The 21,137-nt window shown below is 38.3% G+C and overlaps 1 protein-coding gene across 10 annotated transcripts in view; it reads left to right on the forward strand.

Annotated features, from left to right (window-relative positions):
* The window catches only part of PTPN20 (protein tyrosine phosphatase non-receptor type 20), a 103,986-nt gene that overhangs the window by 21,257 nt on the left and 61,592 nt on the right, over window positions 1-21,137 (forward strand). For 7 of the 10 annotated variants that reach the window (XM_027771524.1, XM_006147735.3, XM_027771528.1 and 4 more), the window contains 2 exons: window positions 841-988; window positions 15,487-15,584. In XM_027771524.1, coding sequence (XP_027627325.1) covers window positions 955-988; window positions 15,487-15,584 — 132 coding nt within the window. In that variant the 5' untranslated portion in view covers window positions 841-954. Of the gene's footprint in view, window positions 1-840; window positions 989-15,486; window positions 15,585-21,137 lie in introns of those variants that run through there. The other 3 variants (XM_027771526.1, XM_027771529.1, XM_027771530.1) reach the window with 3 other exon arrangements.

Below are 21,137 nucleotides of genomic sequence, written 5' to 3' on the forward strand. Positions count from 1 at the left end.
AAAATAGTCTGCGGGATGACTTACCGTCATCATGTAGCATTGAAAGGTTCCCTATCTTTTCATCTTCCATGGTTTAAATAATTTTGTAATATTTGACTGACAACTCAAGGTTTTAAAATATATCTCTTTCAAAACATCAACTTTAGATTCAGAGTACAGTAATCTCACTTCATTTACTGGTCTTTAATGGAAAGATCTGCGAACAAAATATATTCTAGGTTTTAACCAAGGGGAGCAATGTAACATGATCTTATGGGCCAACCGTGGCAACTATTAGAAAAGAAAAAATGTGGGACCAGCAGATGGTGTAATGGTTATGTCACTGGACTACAACATGGCTGACGGTGGTTCAAGTCCCAGACTCGGTGGCTTCAAGCTCATGATGGGTGCTTGTGTGCGTATGCCCAAAATCCCAGGAGGAAAATGGAGAAGAGATTCCAGTGTGGCCACCCTTACTGGTGTGTGTGGGTGTGTGTGTGTGTGTGTGTGTGTGTGTGTTATTTCTTGCTTACTATTTCTCTGTCTCTCTCTCCAGTGAGTGAAAGCCCCCTATAGCAAAATTCCCTCTAAAAAAAAGAAAAGAAATCACATGTGAAGACTTTCTATAGATTGAAGAAACATTCTTTCTAGAGAAGAATGAACTCAGAGCCTTGAAGACAGACTCTATAGTTAATTCTTATTTATTCTGTATCAAATCCTTAGCACCTAATTTAGCATAGGTGTGGTATTTAAAGACTGAGTGACCTTTGAGTGAAACTAGCTGATTTATAAGTAACAATATATCAAAGCTGTGAAAACTCCGGTTTTCTAATAGCAAATCTTTTCTTTGTGTTTGGGCAGGTGAACAACTGCATGCTGCCCCCAGGATACTAATTAGATCTGCTTGACTCAGGACACTAAGGCTCAGTGTCTGCAGAAGCCTTTTACCAATCTCATTTGGGCTATGGAGACAACATGTCTTCACCCGGAGAGGTTAGAGCAGAGTCTGGTAGGTTCTCATGCCACTGTTGGGGGTGTGGGAGCAGGAGGAGCTGGAGCAGTGTGTTTGGTACTGAATCTATGGAAGGACCACCTGAGATTCGTTAACCTGTAGATTGGGATGCTCTGTCTGGGGGGCCCAAGACTGCATTTCTTTCATTTAAAAACAATTGTCATAGGGCATGTACACTCTCTGGAGAAAGAGAGAAAGAGCAAGAAGGAAAGTGACCCCATCTTCCCATGGGAGAATGGTCACACTGTAACCTCTTCTCCATTTCTCCCTTGGGGATTTGGGCACATATGCACACATGCCTGGCTTATTTCTTAAGCCACCAGGTCTTGTACATGAATCGTGTAGTTGGCCATGTGGGATCTAGCTGCTAGTTCCCCAAGACTGCATTTCTAACAAAGTATCATACTTGGTTATTGTAATAACCAGGTTGTTGTAAAGCTGTAGAGAATGCGGGAGTAGCAGATATCACTTTGAGATACTGAATGTATTTCCTTTGGATATATACCCAAAAGTGAGATTATGTAATAATTTTGAGGGCCTTCAAAAAGTTCAGAAGAAAATAGAATGAAGTATGAGTTTATTTTGGCACATAAAAGAGTGAAATCCATACATTTTTTTCATTTTATATATATATGAACTTAAAAAATTTTTTTAAAAAGGTTTTTGCATACATGCATGTGCACTTGCTGGAGAGACACAGAGAGACAGAGAGAGGGAAAGTGAGAAACAACCCCCTACCCCTAGAATGGATGGCCATGCTGCAGTCCCTTCTATTCCATTCTTTTGGAATTTGGGGCATGCATGCATATGTGCCTAGAGTGATTTTTAAGCTGCTGCTTCTGGGACTTGAAATGCAGTTGGTCTTGTGGGAGTCCAGTGCCTTAACCACCATACCACCTGCTGGCCCTCCATGAACTTTTTAAAGATTCACTCAGATTTTTAATTTTTTGGTGAAATTATATACATTTTTCTGTAATGACTGTACCAATTGACATTCCTACCAGTAGTGTACACCAACACATGTTATTTTTCATTTTTTGGATAATAGGCATTCTAACAGATGTGAGGTGATTTATCCTTATGGTTTGAATTTCCTTGATGATTAGTGTTATTGAATGTATGTCATGATCTTTTGGACCATTTATATGTCTCCTGTGGAGAAATACCTGTTCAGGTTCTTTGCCTATTTTCATCCAGGTTATTATTACTATTATTATTATTATTATTTTGCTTTTGAGTTTAATAAGTATATTTTAGAAATTAACACCACATCAGATAGCTAGTTTGAAAATTTTTTCTCCTATTCTGTAGATTTTTCTGCTCATTCTGTTTCCCTTGCTATAGCGAAGCTTCTTTCTTTCTTTCTTTCTTTCTTTCTTTCTTTCTTTCTTTCTTTCTTTCTTTCCTTCCTTCCTTCCTTCCTTCCTTCCTTCCTTCCTTCCTTCTTTCTTTCTTTCTTTCTTTCTTTCTTTCTTTCTTTCTAGAGATTTTTGCTATAGGTCATGTGCACTTGCTGGAGAGACAAGTGAAAAATCATGCCTTACCCCAGGGCAATGGCCACATCACAATCCCTTCTCCTCCATGCTCCTCTTGAGATTTTGGGCACACATGCACACATTCCTGGCATGAGTTTCAAGCTCCTGAGCACTAGAATCATGGTCAACATTTTTTTTTTGAATAATTTTATGGCTTCAGGTCTTATATTTAAGTCTTTAATCAATTTAAGTTGATTTTTGTATGTGGTGTGAAGTAAGGGTCATTCCTCTGCATGTGAATATCCAGTTTTCCATATATTGAAGAGACTATCCTTTCTCTATTGCGTGTTCCTGGCACTCTCACAGAAGATCAGTTGGCCATGAATGCATGGATTTCTTTTAGAGTTCTCTGATCTGTTGGTCCGTATGTGTGTTTTTATGCCAGTGCCACATTGCTTTGGTTACTGTAGCTTTGTGATACAGATTAAAATTAGGAAGTGTGATACCTCCAGTTTTGTTCTTCTTGCTCAAGGTTGCTTTGGCTCTTCAGGGTCTTTGTGGTTCCCACCCTAGAAATGTAAGCAGAGCTCTGTGCAGGGTAGGCAGGCTTCGCCTAGCTACTTTTTTGAACTTGCAGCTTCAACTACATAAGTCCTTCTGGTCCTTCTCATACTCTGAAAGAAAGACCAGAAAACAGCCCTCTTTCTTGTTGTGGTATTACTTATCCATACACATATATTGTTCCCGGTTTTCTTTTTCCTTTTATATAGACTTGCTTTTGACCTTATGTCCATAATTACAGCTTTTATTCTTTGGTTGAGTTATTTCTTCAGGATAAAGTCTCAGGATAGGTATACTTGAGCTAATCGGTCTGAGTTTTATACTGGTTTTCCTATCTATTGCCAAATTATTTTCCAGAGGATGGTAAGTAATTTGCTAGTGGTATATCAGCTCTACTGTAGCCTCAACAGCATTTGTGCTATCACAAGAAGAATTGTTGCTAATTTAGTTGAGAAGTGATGCAGCCAGCTTCCCTTACGTTGTGTTTCTCTGATTCCTGTCCAAGGTTAGTTACCTCCTTTCGTTGTAGCTCATTTTTTAAAAAACCTACTTGATGCTCTTACTCTTTCTGAGCTGAGTGTGCACTACCAGTTTTAACAGTGCTTGGTTTGATCTCTTTGATTTGTTCAAGAACCTGATGAAATAATAAATTTTCATGGAACCTTTCCAAATACAATTTTGACTCAGCTTCTTTACTGTTTCATATCCTAAATTCTCCATGCCTTCGTTTTCACTTCTATAAAAGGAACAAAAGAGGACACAGAAAGATTGTTGAGGAACCCTTTATTTAAAACATTTACAAATTAACATGTAAGTGACCAAACTAGATGGATTTTCTTAAAAGAAATTATAATGAAACTAGCAGTTTTCATGATATTTTATTGGCAGAACTTTCTGGATTCTAAATATATTTTCTATATTCAAAATATTACATCCTGGTATACTAATTTCTAGTTTTATTCTATATTGCCACCTAGTGAATGGTTTCTTTTCTCCAGGAAAGAGAACGATTTTGAAATTCAAAAACTTAAAACAGTTATAGATGGTTTTAAAGTCCAAAATGAGAGAGAGCACCAAGTAACTTTAAATGAATTGAGATCTTCAGCTACAGACACAGTCCCAAAATTATTTATTGAAAGCATTTTTAGTGTAACTGGAATTTGTATTCTCTTTTTTAGGCTTCCATGGGCTTCATTTATATCCCTGTAAAGTACTTGTTTATTGTGTCATGTTATAGTTATTTTTATATTTCTCTATTGAAGTGAAAATTCCTTGGGGATAAAGATTGAGTCTTTTTCCTCTTTTTTGGAGAACCTTAGGACTTTGTATATTATTGATACTTAGTAAACATTTGTTGAGTAGAGCAGAAAAAGTACTACTGGGCGGGTCTGTGGTGTGATGGTTACAGCAGCTGGATCCCACATGGACAGCAGTGTGGTTTGAATCCCAGACCCAGCTGCTTCAGAGGCATGCTGGGTACATGTGTATGTATGTCCAAAATCCTGAAAGAATGGAGAGATGAAAGAGAAACCATCCTCCCTGAGGGGTGGTTTTTGCTTTTTCTGTCTCTCATGAATATGTCCTCAGGCAAATAAAAAAACAAACAAACAAAATAAAACAGGAAAGAAGTGTTACTAATTTGTAGTTTCACTACTATGTTGCAAGAAGTGACAGTTTAGCCATTTTGCTTTATGGCCAATTTTTATTACTAAACAGATTGTTTGTAGGCCCAGAGGATAGAAGGATGTGATCTTTAGGAACTGGATTTTCCTAAGAACAAGGCAGGCTAACTCAACCTTTAGCGAGAGTAGTTTAGTGCAGCCCTGGATGGAGAGGAAGCTCTCTCCTTGGTGGGGAAGATGCTCTTTTTCCTGGCAGTGCTAAGAGTAGGATGAACCAAACCCCAAACCCCAGGGAATTCTTTTTTTTTTTTTTTCCTTTTTTTTTTTTTGAGAGGTTTTTGCTATAGGGTGCGTGCGCTCACCAGACAGAGAGAGACAGAGAGATGGAAAGCGAGAAATCACTCCCCAGGGGGGATGGCCACGCTGCAATCTCTTCTTCTCCATTCTCCTCTCGGGATCTTGGGCACACACGCACATGTGCCCGGTGTGAGTTTAAGCCACCAGGTCTGGAACTCGAACCGGGGTCGACTACATGGGAGTCCAGCGACATAGCCATTATGCTAACTGCTGGTCCCTTTTTCCATTTTTTAATTTAATTTTCTTTTATACATTCAGTCACAATATTTAGGTTACAAAGTGAATATTTCAATAGGTGAACATTTCTCCCTAGTCCAGTTGATAAAACTATAAAGTATCTTCAGATAATACCACATTTCTTTGTCCCATTAATACTTTGCTTCCCTATTTTTCTTCTAAATGTCCTTCCTCAGACCCTCCTTCTTCACACACACTATATCTGGTATTTACAACCATATACAGTGTTTCTATATCCTTTAGTGAATCAGTTTCAGTCATAGAGTGGGGACACTCAGTATATATTAAGTGGGGACATACAATGTCTCTCCTTGGCAATGTCTCTTCTTCATAGCCAAGGAGAGACATTGTATGTCCCCAGGGAATTCTTTGCCCTAAAGCCTCCCTTGGAGTCCTATTGCAAGGCCAAATAGATGTTTGAATCTAGCAATGCTTTTTGGAATTAAAAACTCATCCCTGGGGCTGGCAAGTGGCATGGTGATTAAAGGTGCTGGACTCCCACATGGCTGACCACAGTTCACATCTCAGACCGGTGGCTTGCTTTCTCACTTCCTCTCTCACTCTCTCTGATCAAACTGGAAAATAACAATGATAATAAATAAAGTTAAAATAATTCATAAAACACAACTCATCCCTTTATGGTACTGAGAAATGGTTGAATGTGCAGATTTATTTACTGATTTAACAAGGTCACTTTGAAGAACCATTGGCAAAGTCTGGGTGAAGATCCTCAGCCTTCTTCTTTGGAGCGTGCACATGCCCCAAATCCCAGCAGGATGGAGAAAAGGGATTGAGATGTGATTATGTCCCACTGCGGGGGGAGGTAATTTCCCTCTCCTTTCTGTTTCTGTTTCTCTGAGCATATGCACTCTCTGGCAAAATTTTTTAAAAAAGAAACAAAGGCAAATTTTTTTGTGTGTGAAATTTTTACTATAGTCATGGACACTCTGTGGAGAGACAGAGAGACAGCAAGTGAAACATCAACCCCCATGGGGGGTGACCATCCCACAATCCCTTCTCCTCTCAGGATTTTGGGCACACGTGCACATGCACTCAGTTCAAGCTGCTAGGTCCAGGATTCGAACCATGGATGACCACGTGAGAGTCGAGCATCCCAACCACTGTGCCATCTGCTGGCCCCAGCAATTGAGTTTTGAATTCTGACCTTATATCCCACAATCTTGCTAAATTTATGATTTCTAATGGCTTTTTGTAAATCGCTGATGATTTTCTACATCGATGATCTTATCATCTCCAAATAAAAGTTTTATAATTCTTTAGAAGTCTTTCTGCCTTCTTTCTCTTGCTTTACATCACTAGACTTCCAGTACACTGTCAAAGAGATGCATTTAGAGTAGATGTCTATGGGGCCAGCAGGTGGCCTAGTGGCTAAGGTGCTGGACATTCACATGGACAACAGAGGTGTGAGTCCCAGACCTGGCGGCTTGCTTTCTCACTTTGCCTCTCTCTGGTGAGCGTGCGTGCCTTATAGCAAAATTAAAATAATATTAGTAATAATTAATGAAATTAAATATCCCCCCAAAAAGAGTAGATTTTCTTCACTTGTTCAAGATCTTAGGGAAATAGAATTTAGTCTTTCACTCATAAGTCTGTTGTTAAACATAGGATTTTTATAAATGCCTTTTGGGTTGAGGAAGTTTTCTTCAATTCATAGTTTACTGAGGGTTTTATAATGAATGGGAATTGAATTATGTCAAATTCTTTTTTCTACATTTATTGAGAGGATTATGTTTTATTTTCCACTTAAGTTTTTTCATGTGGTGAATTGCACTGATTACTTTTTGGATGTTAACCAACTTTACATTCTTGGGTAAAGTCCCACTCGTTCATTATGTATTGTCATTTTTATCTATTTCTGGATTCGATTTGTTAAAATTTCTTAAAGACTTTCATCTCTGTTCATGAGAAGATGCTGAACTATTATTTTCATCTGTCATTCATCAAGATAGTGGTTATGGACTGAAGTATATCCACCCAGAATTTATACATTGGAGCTTTAGCCCAACTATATTTGGATGTAATGCCTTTAATGATGTTATGAAGGTTCAATAAGGTCATAAGTATGGTGTACTTATAAGAGGAATTAAGAGGTCCTAGGGATCTGTGTACAGGAAAAGGCCAGTTGAAGACATAGGCAGAAGGTGACCATCTGAGAGCCACAGAGCAAGGCTTCAGGAGAAGGAAGGTATGCTGACACCTTGATCTTGGCTTCCTGCTTTCAGGATTGTAAGGAAATAAATTTCTGTTGTTCGAGCTCTCCTAGTCTGTGGCACTTTCTTGTAACAGCCCTAGAGGGCTATTAAGAAATGTTTACCTGATAAAATAAATAGAAGCTTTGACTTTCGTTGTCTTGAAAGCTGGTGCAGAATTGGTATTACTTTTTTCCTTAAACGTTATAGAGAATCTGCCAGTTAAACTATTTGGGTCTGTTGTTTTGTTTTTCTTATTGTTTTTGCTTGTTTGTTTTAGTTTTTTTTTTTGTAGAAGGAATTTTAATTTTAACTTTGCGCATTTCTTCTGGAGTGAGTATGGTAGTTTGTGTCTTCTTGAAAATAATCTGTTAATTAAGTTCTCAGATTTATTGACAAGTTATTTATAGTGTTTAATATCCTTTTCATTTTTTAGAAACTACAGCGATATCTTTCCTTTTATTTCTAGATTCTTAATTTGTTTCTTCTGTCTTTTACTTCTTGATTCTTCTGTAAAGATATTTATCAATTTTACTGATTTTTCCAGAGAATTAGGTATTGATTTCATTTTATTGTTTATTTTTATTTTATTTTATTTTATTTTATTTTTAGTTTTTTGGAGAGGTTTTCGCTACAGGGCGCGTGCGCTCGCCAGACAGACAGAAAGACATAGAGACACAAAGCGAGAAATCACCCCCCAGGGGGGATGGTCACGCCGCAATCCCTTCTCCATTCTCCTCTCGGGATTTTGGACACGCGCACACACGCACCCAGCGTGAGTTTTAAGCCATCGGGTCCGGGACGTGAACCGCGGTCGACTACGTGGGAGTCCAGCGGCATAGCCATTACGCCAACTGCTGGTTCCCTTATTTTATTGTTTTTGTATTATTTTATTAATTTCCATTTTTACCATCATTTCCTTTGTTTTTCTTCTTTGAATTAATTTTTCTCTCTTTCTAATTTCTTAAAGTGGATATTTACATCATTGGATTACAGATTTTTTAAAATTATTTTTCTCATATTTTTACTTTTAGCCTATTGTGTTTTTATATTTAAAGTAGGTTTTCTGGGTGCAGCACATATGTTGATCTTGCCTTTTTTATCCAGTGTAACAATTTCTGCCTTGTAAATGGAACTTTTAGACCATTTTTATGGAAAGTAACTATATATATCGGGAGTTGGAAGACTAGCCGCTTGCTTTTGTAAATAAAATTTTATTAGGAAGACATGGGCACCCACATATCCATGTATTGTGTATGGCTGCTTTTGCACTAAAATGGGATAGTTAAGTAGCTGTCACAGAGACCAGTTGACTCAATAGCCTAAAATTGTTAATATTTGGCTCTTTAAGAAAAAGTTTGCCAGCCTTTGATCTACATAGCTGGATTTGAGTCTGAAATTTTTCTATTTGTTCCATATGCTTTTTAGTCTTTTTTTTTCTTTCCTGTCTTCTTTTGGATGAAAGAAATACACACACACACACACACACACACACACACACACGCATATTTAGTATTCTACTTTATCACCAGGACTGTTTTATTAGTTATTATTCTTTGTTGTTTTTAGTCATTACTGTGGGATTTACAGAAACTCTTTGTTTCTTCAAATAACTTTATACTGCTTTTTGTATCATGTAAGAACAATAAATAGGATACCTATTCCATCTCCTCCACCAACCCTTGGTGCTGTTGTTACCAGATGAGGGGTGTTGGCTCCTCGAGAATAGAAATGAGCTCAGGCCCACAGGGGGAGTATCCCAGACGAAGCTGGATAGCACCCCTCGCAGGATCTTGACGTTGTGATCCATGACCAGCTTCAGCCGCCGTGAATCATGGACATGTGCATGCCTGACATACTTACGGAGGTCTCTGAACCTCCCCATGCGTGTTAGTCTCACAGAGCACTGCATTTTACTACTGTATGATGTTAGCTATGGGATTGTTGTATATGGCTTTAATAGAGTAGAGAAATGAACTCTTTATACCTATTGTTGAGAGTCTTAATCATGAGGATATTGTATTTTATTGAATGCTTTCTCTATATCAATAGATACTGATCACACGGTTTTTACGTTTTCTTTTGTTGATGTATTGTGTGTACTGTTTTGCTCATGTAGAACCATCTGTACATCCCTGGAATAAAGCCTACTTCATCATGATGTACAATCGTTTTAATATGTTGTTGGAGTGAGTTTGCTACTTTTTTGTTGAAGATTTTTACATCTCTATTCATCAGGAGTATTGGTCTGTAGTTTTCTTTTTTATGTTCTTGTCTGCTCTTGATATTCAGGTAATGGATGCTTCGTGGAATGAGTTTGGGAGGGTTCCTTATATTTGGATCTTCTGAAATAGTTAGAGATTAATTGGAGTTAATTATTCTCTAAAAGTTTTGTAGAATTTAGAAGTGAAGCCATTGGGACCAGTGCTTTTCCTTGTTGGGAGAGTATTTATTACTGATTCAATCTTATTGCTTGTCATTGTTCTATTCACATTCTGTTTCTTCCTCATTCAATCTAGGAATTTTGTATGTGATTGAAATTTGTCCATTTCATCTAGGTTTTCTAGTCTGTTGGCATAGTATTATCATAGAATTCTTTGTATTTCTGTGATGTCTGTTGTAATATAGCCTATCTCATTACTGATTTTATGTATCTGGTTCCTTCCTCTGTTTTTATTGGCTAGTCTAGCTAATGGTTTGTCAAGTTTGTTTATCTTCGTAAAGAACCAACTTTTTTTTTTGGTATTGTTCTTCTGTTCTCTATTTCATTTATTTCTGCTACATATATATATATATTTTTTTTATTTTTATTTTTTTTTGGAAAGGTTTTTGCTATAGGGCACGTGCACTTGCCAGAAAGACAGAGAGAGACAGAGAAGAAAGCGAGAAATTGCCCCCTGGGGGGATGGCCACACCACAATCCCTTCTCCATTCTCTTCTCAGGATCTTAGGCATGCACGGACACGTGCCCAGCGTGAGTTTTAAGCAACTGGGTCCGGGACTTGAACCACAGTCGGCTACATGGGAATCCAGTGACATAGCCATTACACTAACTGCTGGTCCCTCAACTGCCCGCTCTTTCAGGATCATAGTTATGGTGGTGCTGGGAGGAGGGTTGCATAACAGCTGCCTCTGGTTTAGTATCTCTGGGACTTGGTGGCAGGACTTCCCCACTGCCTGATCATCTGTCTCAGGAGGCTTGTGACTCCAGTGGCATACAGGGTCAAAGGCAATGGCTCTTTTGCTGGTGACAATCATAGTTCTCTGACCCTGGTCTTAGCAGTGGGACCACTCTGCTGCCTGGAAGTCTCTCTCAGGCTTGTAGCTCCAGTGGTTCTGGGCAAAAGGCCACAACTACCTCCTTGGCGAATACCTCGGTTCTCGGGCTCTGGATCTTGGTGGTGGGACCATCCACAGCCTGCTGTTTTCTCTCAGGCTCAGAGCTCAGATCCATCCAGTTGAGGTAACCGCTCCCTCTCTGGTGAATATTTCAGTTCCTGGACACTGGGTCCCAGCAGCAGGGTTGTGCCACAGCCTCCTAGTCTTTCTCAGGCTTGCAGCTCCAGAGGCATCTGCAGGGAGGTAACTGCTGCCTCGCTGGTGAAGGTCTCACTTCTCAGGCCTTCAGTCCCAGCAGCAGGGCTGTGCCACAGCCCGCTAGTCTCCATCAGGCTTGGAGTTCCAGCAGTGTTTGGGTGAAAGGCCACAGACCTCCCTGGTGATTATCTCTGCTCCCGGACCCTGGGTCCCAGCCATGTGGCTGTGTCATAGCCTGCTAGTCTCTTTCAGGCTCGGGGCTCCAGTGGCATCTGGAGTGAAAGGCCCCAACTGCCTCCCTGACATACATCTCATGCCTGGACCCTGGATCCCAGCAGTGGGCTCTTGTCTCAGCCTGCTAGTCCCTCTCAGGCTTGTAGCTCTAGAGGCAACCAGGCAGAGGTTAACTGCTGCCTCCTTGGCAAATATCTCAGTTCCTGGACCCTTGGCCCCAGTGACAGGGCTACACAGCCTGTTAGTCCTTCTGAGGCTTGGGGCTTCAGTGCTGCCCAAGGTGGGGGCGGTAACCACTGCCTTCCTGGTGAATACCTCAGTTCCTGGGCCCTCGTCCCCAGTGGCAGGGCTGTGTCATAGCTCACTAGTCTCTATTAGGCTTACAACTCCCACAGTGCTTGGTCATGGGGACAGCAACTGCCTTCCTTGTGTATATCACAGTTTCCAGACCCTGGGACCCGGTAGGGCTGCACGGTTCAGCTCAGTGCAGCAGCTGGTGCCCAGCAGTGGTCAGTCCTAGTGGCTTCATCCCAAGGTAGACATTGAAAGTCTCTCAAGATGGCACATACCCTGAACCTATGAGGTGAGAAGCACTGGGGCTGGCACCCCAGTGGTGGCCTTGATGCTTCCCTTGCCTAGACAGTTGGAAGTGCTCACTTCAGAGTCCCTACACAGACTTTTGTGCACACACATAGATACGTTCACCCTCACATGTGCTCACTTGTACGCCTATACATTCACTGCCATTTTCTCAGAACTAATTTTATTTTTAATTAATTAATTAACTTATTTATTTTTTGCTATAGGGCATGCATGTTTTCGAGAGAGAAAGAGAGAGAGAAAAAAAAACTAACTCCCAGAGGGGATGGGCACACCATGATTCCTTCTCCTCCAGTTTCCTCTTAGGAGTTTAGGCACACATGCACATGCACTTTTTTTAAAGAATTATTTGATTTAACTTTATTTATTTTTAATTTGACCAAAGAGAGATAGAATGAAAGAGCAAGAGAGAGAAAGAGAGAAAGCGAGTCACCAGATTTGGGACTCAAACTGCAGTCGGCCATGTGGGAGTCCAGTGCCCTTAACCACCATGCCACCTGCTGCCCCACCCAATGTGAATTTTCAAGCCTCCACGTCTGGGACTCAAATTGTGCAGTGGGCCATGTGGGATCCAGTACCTTAACTTCCATGCCACTTGCTGGCTCTGATAATTTTTTATTTTTAGTTCCCAGAGGGCACATGTGCTGTCCATGGAGACGGAAAGCTAGCAAGCACCCTCCAAGGGGGTGCAGTCATACTGTAATTTCTTTTTCTCCATTTCTCATTCCCGCCACCAGGTCCCATGCACATGTGCCAGCATGTTTTCCAAGCTTCTGCGTTTGGGATATAAACTGTGGTCAGCCATGTGGGACCTGGCGTCCTTAACCATTGTGCTATGGGACAGGCCCCTTGGGTTTTTATTATGTCCTTTGTACCTTTCAATAAAATTTACAATGAACTATCAGTTTTGGTTCAGGGTTTCCTAGTTTATACTTTTTATTTCTACTATAAATGATATATTTTCTTCTGTTGTGATTGATGTCTGATTGGTACTGTTGATGTATAAAATATCTCTAATTTATTGATTCTTTTATCAGATATACCATAAAACTTTTCTGTTTCTTTTTGGAAGAGAGAATTTTTGCTATAGGGCATGTGTGCTCACTGTAGAGATAGACACAGAGAGACAGAAAGCAAGAAATCACCTCCCCAGGGGGGATAACCATGTTGTAATCCCTTCTTCTCCATTCTCTTTTTGGGATTTTTGGGCATGCACACACATGCACCTCCTGTGAGTTTTAAGCTGCTGGTCTGGGGCTCAAACCATGGTCAACTATGTGAGTGTCCAGCAATGTAACCATTATGCTGTCTGCTGGTTCCAAACTCTTCTGTTTCTGATGGTTGAACTACAGGGTCTGTTTAATTTTCTGTGTAAACAATTACAAAGTTTGCAAGTAACAATTTACTTGTTCCTGGTCCTTGTGGCCTTTCTTTCTTTTTTATTGCCTATTTTATCTTATATAACATCAGGTAAAGGTAGTAATAACAGGCATTATTATATGTTCACTAAAATAATGAAATAATGTCTAAAGTTTTTCTATTAACATAATAGTAGCTCAATATTTTGTAAAGATAACCTTTACTCTAAGTTAAAGATATTTCTTTCTGGGGATCAGCAGTTAGCGTAATGGCTATGTCACTGAACTCCCATGTAGTCGACTGTGGTTTGAGTCCCAGACCCAGTGGCTTAAACTCACTCTGGGTGCTTGTGCGTGTGTGCCCAAGATCCCCAGAGGAGACTGGAGGAGAAGGGATTGCAGTGTGGCCATCTCCCTCTGGAGGGTGATTTCTTACTTTCTGTCTCTGTCTTTCTCTGTCTTTCTGGCGAGCGCACACGCCCTATAGCAAAACAAAAACAAAAACAAAAACAAAAAAACACCTCTCCAAAAAACAAAACAAAACAAAATGTTTCTTTCTAGGGCCAACTGGTGGCATGGAGGTTAAGGTGGCTAGGTCTCACATGACCAACTGGTTTACTTTGAGTCCCAGACCCAGTGACTTGAAAAACATGCTAGTCATATATGTGTGTATGTGCCTAAAATCCTGAGAGGAGAATAGTAGAGAAGGAATTGCAGTGTGGTCATCCCCCTGGGGGATGATTTTTCATTTTTCTTTTTCCTCTCTCTGACTGTCTCTCAGGTGAACACTTGTACCCTTAGCAAATTAAAAAAAAAATCCTTCTATTTGTGGTTTAAATGATTATCAAATTTTTAAAAAGATTTTTCTTTCTAAGTTTAGATACTATGATTTCTATCCTTTATTTTTTTAACATTTTTAATATGATAATTTATATTGATAGTTTTTTTTTTTGATACTGTGTACACTTTGAATTCTTGTGATAAGTCCAACTTGATCAAGATGCACTTTTTCTCTGCACCATTTAGTAATACTTTATTTAGGAATTTTGCATCTATGTTCATTACTGATTTTGGCTTATAGTTTTTCCTACGTGTGTTTTATATGTTTTGTTTTCATGATAGGATTCTTCTAACCTTTTATGATAAATTACATTACTTTAAACTTTATTAGAAACAGTTTGGTTAAGAAAGGGATCTTTATTCATTGAATGTTTGATGATATTTCATATGGAAACCTGTTTGGGCCCAGGTCCCCTTTCTCCCAGGTGTATGATTTTCAATTATTGGCTTAACTTTTTAATAGTTGTCATACAATTATTCAAGCTTTCTACCTCTTCTTTAATAAATTTTGGTACTTTAGAATTCCCTTATAAAAATTTCCATTTCATCACAGTTGTTTAAATGTACTCTTAGTGTTTATTTATTACTTTAAAAATGGTAGTTGCATTTAAAATCATATATTTCCCCCAATACTTCATTTTCTACTTGTTGTTAATTTTGTTATGTTGCCGTTTTATTGATATTTTACATTTATATAATTAATTCATGTGTAACAATAGTTCATAATTTCAATTTGATTTCCTTTTAAATATAAATTTAGGAATGTACTTTTTAGTCTCTAACGTTCTTGTTTACTATTTTTTAAAATGATTTGGTAATATGCCTTGTCCCCAAATTTCTAAATCATATTATTTAAGGCTCTTAATATATCCTCAGGTCTCAATTCTGAAATCAGATAAAAATTCTCTTGGCTTCTTATTTAAAAGAGCCTAGTAGAGTAAAATGATCAAAGTAATTAGCAACCATAATATAACAAATCAGCAATTTATCATATCTTGAATCATATTTTGTTCTTCAGTGGAGTCTGAGACAACTTTCTATACAGGTTAACATATTGCTGACTTATGAATTAGAAAAGATAAACAATCATGTGAGATTTTTGTAACACATTATTCTTTATTCAAGGGTAAAACAGAAAAAAAATTGTGTTTTGTATATCACAATGCACAGGTTCTGTAGGTTGTACATTTTAGGATTTTTCTGAAAAGTACTTCCTTGAATAATATGGCAAGTAGGAACAAAGGAACTTGTTCCCTGAGAGTAATCCTAGGAGAAGAATCATCTTTGCTGTATTGTTTTCAGAGCTAAAGAGATTAATATAGGCAATAAAGATAGAGATGATCTGAAAAAAAGAAAAGTAAACTAAATATCTTTTCTTGTAACTTGCATTCTTTTTATTGAGGCTCCATCTTTCCACTGAGTGTTCCTTTCCATTTTGTCAATTCTTTCCATCTCCTTGTTCAGGAAAAGAATGTAAGGAAAATGATGCCGGCACAAAAGACTTGATTTCCACAAATACCTTACCGTTGTCAAGTCAGAATGAGACACCCACATCATCAAAGGTAAAACTAGAATGATAGAGATTGGGCTGGCTCTAAGGCGTGGTGGTTAAGGCAGCCAGAGCCAACTTCATCAACCCTGGTTTGAGTCCCAGACCCTGCAACTTGAGAAATAAGCCAGGCACATGTACGTGTGCTCCAAGTCCAGAGAGGATGGAGAAATAGAGGAGCAGGAATTGTAGTGTGACTCACCCAATTGGGAAGATGTTTTCTCACTTTCTCTTTCTCTGTTAAGCACATAGTCTTTTGGGAAAAAAAGTAAGTAAAATAAAAGGAGAGAGATCACTGCTAATTGACTGTGGGTAAAACCTATACCAGTGACAAAGCTGTCTGGGGAATAGGTATCTATTTATTTCTCAGTTGTCACTGTGATGTTGAAAATGATCAAAGTAAGGATTTGAAATAGTGGAACTTTACAACTCTGAACAAAACCCCTTTCAGTAACACTCTGAGCATTTTACGTTTTTTTGTATTTATTTTGTTTTGTTTTACTAGTGGAGATATCAAATAAGTTTTACATGAAATATGTATCACCCTTAGATATATTGGTTATGGACTTTTTCATTGGTATAGGCAGCATGATACAGTATTCCCAAATTATGGAAAACTAGAAGACTTTGGAAAATCTAGGGAGATACTTGGAGTTAGAGCACAATAAAAAAAAAATGCGTTTTCATCTTGTGGGTGTTGCACTTTTTTTTCTTGCATAATCAGCGGAAGCACTGGGGTCTTACATGATATGGTACTCAAGTTTGCTCCCTTTAAGTTCCAGCAGTAGCAGAGATAAAAAATCAATACCATGAAAAAGTACCACTTTTCCCAGTTAAACTTCCCAAATTGGGATCAGCAGTTAGTGTAATGCCTATGTCACTGGATTCCCATGTAGTTGACTGCAGTTTGAATCCCAGACCAGTGGCTTAAACTCACTCCAGGCGCATGTGCGTGCGTGCCCAAGATCCCGAGAGGAGAATGGATTGTGGTGTGGCCATCCCCCTGGGGGGTGACTTCTCGCTTTCTGTCTCTCTGTTTCTCTCTGTCTTTCTAGGAAGCGCATGCGCCCTATAGCAAAAACCTCTCCAAAGGAAAAAACTTCCCAAGTTAGCTGGCCACCTCCAACTGAAGCTGGGAGAACTTCTATTTTTTAAAACTACTTTGTATTCAGAGCCTCCACCCACACCAACAATAGCCTTTGCCCTCCCCTTCCCTCTTTCAGTGAACCATGTGCAGGGTGATGTCTTGGCTGTGGAGAGACTCAGGTAACTGAGGCAGAAAGCTTCTTCCATCTTCTGGAAGTGCACACTAATGGCGACCTGAACAACTAGCCACACCCTCAGTATCAGCTCTTTAACCGACGCCCACATCCCTCTTGAGTGCAGCCCACTAAGGCAGGAGATAATAATTCCTTTCAGCTAGTATCTACTCAACTACCTCACCTAGAAGAGGATCACCACCCCCTTCACAAAGTCCAAGAATTCAGACTACCGCAGGGCAGCAGTTGTCATTGGGACCAGGAAATTCACTCCCTTGACAGGAAGTGTGTACTCTGTCAAATGCCTAAACATCAACACAGGGACAGAAGAAATAAAGAGAGGGAAATACTCCTCCTCTAAAGGAACACACTAACTCCTCACTAACAATGGACACCAGTCACATAATGGGTATTCCAGAATGTGAAGAGATGGGAAAAGATCTGGAAAATATATTTCATGAAATATTATTGGAAAACTTCCCACACCTAAGGAGTAGTACAGACATTCAGATACCTAAAGTTCTGATGACACCAAATAGATTCAATATAAAATACCTAGTGTAAGGCACATTGTAGTAAAAATGTCAAAAGTCAGACATAAAGAGAAAAATCCTAAAATGGCTAGAAGTAAGCACCAGGTTACTTATAAAGGAAACCCTATTAGACTAAACTCAGACTTATAAGCAGAAATTTTACATGCCAGGATGACATACTCAAAATTCTGAAAGAAAAATATTTTTAACAGAGAATACTATACTTTTCAAAATGGAAGGAGAAGTAAAATCATTCCCAAACAAAGTGCAGAAATTCACCAATATTAGACTGGCACTTTAAGAAACACTGAAGAATATACTACATCTGAAAATGAAAGGAAAATGAATATTGTGAAAAACACAAGAAGCTATAAAACTCACCATTAGAACAACACAAAAACAGGAGAAATGATTTGGTACCAATTACTGTGAGAAACTACTGAATAGCAAAGATTAACAATAACAGAAGAAAAAAGGAAATTAAAGATACACAGAACAACCAGGAAACAACCAGCAAAATGACTAATTTAAGTCATACATATCAGTAATATCATTGAATGTAAACACATCAAACTTCCCAATTAAAAATAAAGATTTGGGACCAGCAGATGGCATAGCAGTTATGGTGCTGGACTGATGATGGTTCAAATCTTAGACCCAGTGGCTTGAAACTCATGCGAGGGGGTGTGTGTGTGTGCATGCCCAAGATCCTGAGAGGAGAATAGAGAAGGGATTATGGTGTGGCTATCCCCCTTGGGGGGAGGGGTGATTTCTCACAAAGTAGAAAGAAAGGAAAGGAAGAAAGGAAGGAAGGAAGGAAGGAAGGAAGGAAGGAAGGAAGGAAAGAAAAACTGGCTAAATGGATAACAAAAACAGTATCCCTTTGTATACTGCTTTCTGGAAACACACCTCATTGGCAAAAACACACAGATTGTGAGTGAGAAGTTGGAAAAAGTCATTCCATGAAAATGGCAACTAAAAAAAAGCAGTATTTGCTATCCTAATATCAGACAAAAGACAAAATAAAACTTCAAGCTAAAAATCAGGAAGAGACAGAAAAGTCACTAGTGTTAAAGGGATCAACTCACTAAGGAGATATACCAGTAATAAATATGTATGCATCCAGCATTAGAGGATCCAAATATGTATATAAAATGAAGACTGTTAGACTTAACACAAGAGATAGACTTTTATGCATTAATTTCTGGAGATTTCAACACCCTACTGTACTCATTGGATAAATCATCTAGACAAAAATTAAAGAAACTGGAGTTAAACCAATTGGCCCTAACCCAATGAACATGATACTGGCATAAAAACAGACACATAGTCCAGTAGAATAGGTTAGAAATTCCAGGAATAAACCCAACAATATACAATAAACTGCTTTTCAACAAAGGTCAACTCAGTGGAGAAAAGATAGTTTTTTTAAATAAATGATGCTGGAAATACTGGTTATTCACTTGCAGAAAAATGAAAAGTAAACCCCCATCTCTCACCATTTACCGAACTTAACTCTAAGCAGATGAAAGACTTACATGTAATATCAAAATTATAAAACTACTTGAGGTAAATGAAGAGGAAACACTTCAAGATATTGGAGTAGGCAAAAATTTCTTAAATAAAACCTCTGAAGCATGAGCACCATTACAAACAAATAGACAAGTGTGATTACATTAAAATAAAAAGCTTGTGACCGAAAGGTGAAAATAACAAAGGCAAGAGACAAACAATAGAATGTGAAAATATTTGCAAACTATGCTTCAGATAAAGGATTGATTACCGTAATCTATAAGGAACTCAAACAACTAATCAGCAAGAAACTAAAAAGTGGGCACTCTTTTCTGAATAAACTCTCAAAGAAAGAAATACAAATGGCTAGAAGCATATGAACAAATACTCAACGTCTCTTGTCATAAAGGAAATGCACAGCAAAACCACAACGAAGTATCATCTAACTTTGTATGAATGAGTATGATCAAAAAAATAGTAACAAGTGCTGGGAAAAGAGAACTCTTCTATACTATTGATGGTAATATAAATTAGTACAGCTATTATGGAAAATAGTATGGAGCGTCCTCATAAATCTAAAAATAGAATTTTCATAAGACAGTTTTGGGTATTTATCTAGAGAACAGAAAATCACTCAGAAGGAGAGTCATTTACACATTCATGTTAATTGTAGCATTATTCACAATAGTTAAGACACAGAATCAGCCTAACTGTCCACAACTGATGCGGTATATATACACAATAAAATACTCCTTAGGAATAAAGAACAACAAATCCTGTCATTTGACACAAAGTAGACAAATCTAGAAGATACAATGTTAAATGAAATAAGCAAAGCTGTGAAAGAAAAATACTGTGTGTCCTCACAAAAGATATACTGAATATCTATAACTCTATGGCAGAAACTGGAGGACTCAGTGGCATAGAAGTAGGAAGAAAATTGGATGCTAGAAACTGCATAGAATCTGGGAATGAGGGGTTTTGGAAGGGATTCGAGAAATGATCAACAGATATAAGATTGTATGTAAGAAAGTAGTAGAATAAATTGGACAGTGTACCATGTAAAAGTAAAAAATGTCACTGACAATTTAATATATACTTCCAAACCAGCAACACTAACAAAAAAGGACTAGTAGAAGTATTATTGAATGTGCATAACATAATGTAATGTTCAGTGAGGAATGAGGTAATATATCTAAATCCTTCATTCGATTATCACACACTGTATACATGCTTTGAAAAGCCATACTGCATTCTACAAAGATGTGCAATGATTGTATGTAAAATAAATCACATAAAAAATTAAATAACAATTTAAAAGACATTGTAGCCTGGTTGTTTTCTCTGGTAGGATTTCATCTGTTCCTCTATATTGCTAATGTGGCCCCAGCAAATTCACCATCACATCTCTGTCACATCTCTAGCTGGGAAGCTTTAGCTCTTTTTTAAAAAATATTTTTATTTAATTCTTCATTTCATTTTCTTTTATACATTGAATCACATTATTTGGCTTACAAAATGGATATTTCAACAGGTGAACATTTTTTCTTAGTACAGTTGATAAAACTATAAATTATCTTCAACATATCTACCACATTTCTTTGTCCCATTAATGCTTTGCCTCCCTATTTTTCTTCTAAATATCCTTCCTCAGACCCTCCTCTTTCACACACACTATATCTGGTATTTACATCTATATACTGTGTTTCTATATCCTTTAGTCAATCAGTTTCAGTCATAGAGTGCAGACACTCGGTATATATTAAGTGGGGACATACAATGCCTCTCCTTCATAGCCTGGCATGCTTCACTCAGCAGTAAATCTTGCATATTCATCCACTTTCTGTCAAAATCCAGGGTTTTGTTGTTTTTATTTTATGGCTGAATAGTATTCCATAGAGTATATGTGCCACAGTTTTTCTATCCATTCATCTGTTTGTGGGCATTTGTGTTGTTTCTGTGACTTAGCAATTGTGAATAGTGCCACAATAAACATCGATGTGCAAGAACTTTTCTGATTAAGTATTCTTCTGTCCTTTGGGTAGATATCAAGGAGAGGGATTGCTGGATCATATGGTAGTTCTCTTTGTAGATTTTTGAGGAATCTCCAGTGTTCTTTACAGTGGTGGACCAATTTACATTCCCACCAGCAGTGTAAGAGAGTTCCCCTTTCACCACCCCTCTGCCAGCACTTATCTATGGTAATGTTGAACTCTCAGGCCACTATTGCTACTTTTCTCTGATCAGGATGATTTTCTACTT

This window comes from Tupaia chinensis, unplaced genomic scaffold (genome assembly GCF_000334495.1).
Source record: "Tupaia chinensis unplaced genomic scaffold, TupChi_1.0 Scaffold000221_1, whole genome shotgun sequence".
Lineage (NCBI taxonomy): Eukaryota > Metazoa > Chordata > Mammalia > Scandentia > Tupaiidae > Tupaia > Tupaia belangeri.